The sequence below is a fragment of the Oncorhynchus keta genome, chromosome 5 (genome assembly GCF_023373465.1).
Source record: "Oncorhynchus keta strain PuntledgeMale-10-30-2019 chromosome 5, Oket_V2, whole genome shotgun sequence".
In the NCBI taxonomy this organism is placed as follows: Eukaryota; Metazoa; Chordata; class Actinopteri; order Salmoniformes; family Salmonidae; genus Oncorhynchus; species Oncorhynchus keta.
The window spans coordinates 26,107,217-26,112,216 of record NC_068425.1 but is presented as its reverse complement, the minus strand read 5'-3'; the positions used below and the strand labels follow the sequence as shown (position 1 = coordinate 26,112,216).

Genomic DNA, 5,000 nt, shown 5'->3' with positions numbered 1-5,000 from the left:
AGTTAACCAAATAAGAGCAACACTACAACACTAATTTAAAACAATATTGATTGCCTGTGTGTGGGGCGTGTGGGGAGACAGAGACCACGAGAGAGAGGAAGTTCAAATTGGGATTGGGTACAATCCCAGACCTATGATCAAGGGCAACTCTATTTGTGGTAAGGGTGTTCAGAGGCGGTGAAACACAACGGGACAGTATGTACAGTAGAGCATCCAGGAGAGAGAAGTCAGCACAGAATCAGGTGTTCATCATGGGGCTCCGTAACAATCCTCCTCAGTTCTGATTTGTCAGCTCTTCTCACCCTTAAGACAAGCATAGAACAATACATAATAGAATGAGAGACAGAGAGACAGAGAGCACCAGGGATGTTACCCTGAGGGTTAAAAGATAGGTGACATAGGACATATCAAGCTGGTGTTGTGTGTGTGTGTGTGTACTTACCTAACTAGAGGTCATTCAAACTGAGAGCCCAGTGAACCCAATCACACAGGGTTGTGACATCTGAGAACACTGTGTCCCTGTGTTGTTGCCGTTCATGCTCTCCCCATTGAGTAGCCTGTATCAAGGTGACATCTAGATGGCTACCAATATGAGTTATTTATTGTGTAGGCTGCTATCCCACTTGAAATATAATCCTGGGGTGGAAAAAATTGGCCACTTTACTAGCTACCGCCGGCAACACTGTGTTACAGCTGCTCAGTGGCAAGCACCTTAGTTCGCAAACACCTCGATACAATACAGGTGCAGTGCTCATTCAAATCCGCTTTGGTGGCTCGCGACTGGTGTAACGGCCCACGACGTGGTTTATGTGTCAAATTCAGCCTGTCAATCAGGAAAAATAAACGCTGCGAAGGTAATAATATGGGTAATATCTTTTGAACTGCTAGAAACAAACCATTATGTCTGTAGTAGCGGTGAACACATAACAGTCACTAATCTGTGCTCAGTTTATTCTCTATGGCACTCAGAGGCTGTGGTGTACCTAAAACACTATAATCACAACAGTTATTATCTGGGTTGTGTCAACTTGAGCTAGCTAACTAGCTGGCTAGATAGATAGATAGATAGATAGATAGATAGATAGATAGATAGATAGATAGATAGCAAACGTTAGCCAGCTAGCTAGCTAGGTTAGCTAAGAAAATTGCAGTAATTCAACATTAGCTAGCAAGAAAAATACTTATAAACAAGTGAAGGTACCTACCCAGAAGCTGCTGAAAATAATCTTCCACTTAACAGCCACTTCAAGAAGATACTTACTCAAATAGTCATGTGTCTCACCCGACAGGTTGGCGCCTGAAACTGATCATTTGAATCTACAGTAGGCATAAGCTATTAGTGTAAAAGTATTTTTGACCTGTTCACCGGATGTGCTACCTTGTCCCGGACCTGCTACTTTGGACCCTCTCTCTACCGCACCTGCTGTCTCTAACTCTGAATGATCGGCTATGACAAGCCAACTGACATTTACTCCTGAGGTGCTGACCTGCTCCCTCTACACACCACTGTGATTATTATTATTTGACCCTGCATGTCATCTATGAGCATTTGAACATCTTGACCATGTTCTGTTATGATCTCCACCCGGCACAGCCAGAAGAGGACTGGCCAGCCCTCATAGCCTGGTTCCTCTCTAGGTTTCTTCCCTAGTCACCGTGCTTCTACATATGCATTTCTTGCTGTTTGGGGTTTTAGGCTGGGTTTCTGTATAGCACTTTGTGACATCGGCTGATATAAAAGGGCTTTGTAAATAAACTTGATTGATTGATTGATTATTTTTCAGCATTTTACCATAATGCAGTGCTATCTACAGCATTAATGCTGTAAAACACATGTACTGTATTTTACTGGGAGTTCTACAGTGTTTTAGTGTTGAGATTACAGAAACGGAGTCCCTTCACAGACACTGCTGGAGATGGATGGCTATTTTGGTGCCCCACAAAACAACAAGCCTCAGTCTGTGTATGTCTATGTAGATACATGTGACATGTCCTGGGGGAATGTACTTTACATCTCATCATTTGATCCTCTGATATACAGTCTAGATTAAGCATACATCTGAGCAGGGCCGTCTCCAGGCAGAAGTGACGTAAGGGGTTGCTTAGGGCCCCCGGTACCCACATTTGTTTTGGGGGGGGGTGGGACTCAGTTGAGGTCTCAAATTACTGTTTAGAGTTATAGTAGAATAACCAAGGTTCACTTTCGAAAAGTGGTTGTGCATCAGCAGTTTTTCTATTGTTATGTCAGTCACTGACTGTCACTCAATTCACCAGGTCAGCTAACGATTGTTAGATTGGTAAATTAGGCTAGCCAGCTATCTAAACTTGTAGCATAATCATGGCCGAATACCCACCAAGCACGCAGGGCATGTGCCCAGTGGCCCTGACCTCCAAGAGGCCCCCATTGATTTTCTTGATCACTTTCACTCAGATATCATTAACATGTGTAGAATTACATGAAATGTGTTATAAAAATGGTTAAACTTCTCTCCGCTCCATGGCAAAATATGTAGAATTGCAGAAAGCTTGCTTTGAAACTGCACCATTTTATCTACTCCCCCTGTCAAAATGTGTTTAATTGTAGGAAATTCACTTTAAAACTTAAATTCAAGAGGGGGGGCTGTAAAGAGGGAGGCCACTAAAATGGTTTAATCGCACTTAGGACCCCCAAAAGCTCGGGCTGTATTTGAGGAGCCTCAACAGGCTCTCCCTATTGAATGATGCATGAGAGTGACTGGGATAAAGGAACCCCCAGAGAGAGGCAGCGTGTGATCTGATCCCTTCCCATGGAGGGTTACCCAGCATCCCTGCTCTTTGATGTACGTAGCAAACTAGCGGTGTGTCTATTGGTCTGTGGAGCCATGGCTCACACTGCCTAGCCTGCTACAGTGTCAGTCAGGGGGCCAGGAGGAGGTGGAGGCTTTAATGCTTAAACCTCATCGATATCTCTGTGGACATACACAAGGCCTGGCTCTGGCTGTCCACCCACACAAACCAGGTCTCTGATAGCTATAAGGAAGCTGTGGCTGAACACATAAAAAAGCGACATGATATTTGACATCTTAATTGTACAAGAAGCTTACAGACTGAAACCTGAGTAATGCCTCCTTTTTAAGTGGAAGTGAACAGGTAGCAAAGGAGGGTCAACCTTGTCCGTGTCCGTGTTCAACAGGGTAAACGTGGCCATCTTATTCACAAATCCAGTCAAAGGAATACTTTATCTGGTCATCCCCGAAGTTGCCATGACAATGGAGTTTATCTGACCTCCGTGTGTTGTTGTGTTTCCAGGGCAACATTTGGGAGCAAGTGTTGCGTGTTCCCTTCATCCTGGAGATGATCAGTGCTGTTCCCTTTGTGATCACTGTGAGTCCAATCAGACGCATGCATTATGGAACATTATGCCTAGTGAGCTATTTGTTCTTTGATCTCGTTGTACAGTAGTTTCAACCCTGTACATGGAATATATTTCACACAATATATAGGATGTTGCATGCCTGTGGTCAGTAAGATACTCTACCCTATGTTGTTGCTGCAAAATGCTCCTTCCCCCACTGGCTATTTTTCCCTTCAATATCTCACCAAACTTACAAAAGATATGGACCTTTGATGAGGCACAATGATGAAAATAATGCCGTTAGCACTCACCAAAAAACAGACAAAATCTCTTTCTCCTTCAGGTGATTTTGCCCTCCCTCAGAAATCTGTTCATCCCTGTGTTTCTCAACTGCTGGCTGGCCAAACATGCCTTGGAGAACATGATAGTGAGAAAATACATATTTATTGCTCAGTTTATGTAACTCCATCTCTCCATCTCACAACTGTTCTCTCAGGTGTCTCTTTATCTCATCTCTTCCACTGTTTCTTTCAGATTACATCTCTGCACCTCTTAAAAACATTGCACTGTTCTCTCTTTCTCTTTCTCTTTATACCACAAGTTTTGACTCCCACTAATTCTTACAGATGTACACATCATATTCCTTTTGCCCTTGTCCATCAATTATCTTTGTTTTCTTCTCTGTTTTTTTGGGACCTTACGAAAATGCAGTGGCTTTACACTTATCCTCCCCACTTCACAACAGTATATTTTTCTTATCACCCTTCTCTCTCACTCTCTGCCCATGTTTCTCTCTCTCTGTGTGTGTGTGTCTCTGTCGCTGTCTCTCTCTATCTCTCTCTCCCGCTGTGTTTCAGAATGATCTGCACCGGGCCATCCAGCGTACTCACTCAGCTATGTTCAACCAGGTCCTCATCCTCATCTGCACCCTGGTCTGCCTCATGTTCACCTGGTGGGTCACCACAATCACTGCTAGCAATCACTGAGGGGAATAGTTTTTTCCCCCTCTACTTAAGCCCAATGGCAGGTATAGGAATGGTGTAGCAGTATTGAGTGGTTGGTAGAGGCTAGCTTGGAGTAATAGCCTAGGCTGATATAGCATAATATTAGGTCCTGGAGGTCTGAAAAGCTTTCTGGATGAGACTGGCTGACCTTATCACTACTGACAGCACAATGTTGACCCAACCGGCCCTTCAGCTCTGGGTAAACACACACTAGTCATATACACACTGTGCACAAACACTTTGCACACACACTGTCGACAGACGTGCATGCCCGCACACGCACACACACACACACACACACACACACACACACACACACACACACACACACACACACACACACACACACACACACACACACACACACACACACACACACACACACACACACACACACACACACACACACACACACACACACACACACACACACACACACACACACACAGTAGTTCCCTCTGGTCTTCTCATGCTTACTTCCTCCTTCCCATCTGTCCATCTCTCTCTCCTCCTGTTCCTCCCCTCCCCCTCTGTCTCCCCTCTCAATCCCCATCATAATTGGCCTTCTTCCTCTCCTCAATCTCTTCCCCTTCTACATCAACCTCTCTTCACCTCTCCATCACCTCCATCCTTTTCTTCTCTCTTCAACAACTCTCCTTCCT

General features: G+C 44.5%; 1 protein-coding gene across 1 annotated transcript in view; it reads left to right on the top strand.

Annotated features, from left to right (window-relative positions):
• Positions 1–5,000, top strand: part of LOC118377826 (potassium channel subfamily T member 1-like) — a 59,719-nt gene that overhangs the window by 9,681 nt on the left and 45,038 nt on the right. Inside the window, exons 6-8 of the mRNA XM_052520007.1 lie at positions 3,289–3,363; positions 3,678–3,761; positions 4,192–4,286. Coding sequence (XP_052375967.1) covers positions 3,289–3,363; positions 3,678–3,761; positions 4,192–4,286 — 254 coding nt within the window. The remainder of the gene's footprint in view (positions 1–3,288; positions 3,364–3,677; positions 3,762–4,191; positions 4,287–5,000) is intronic.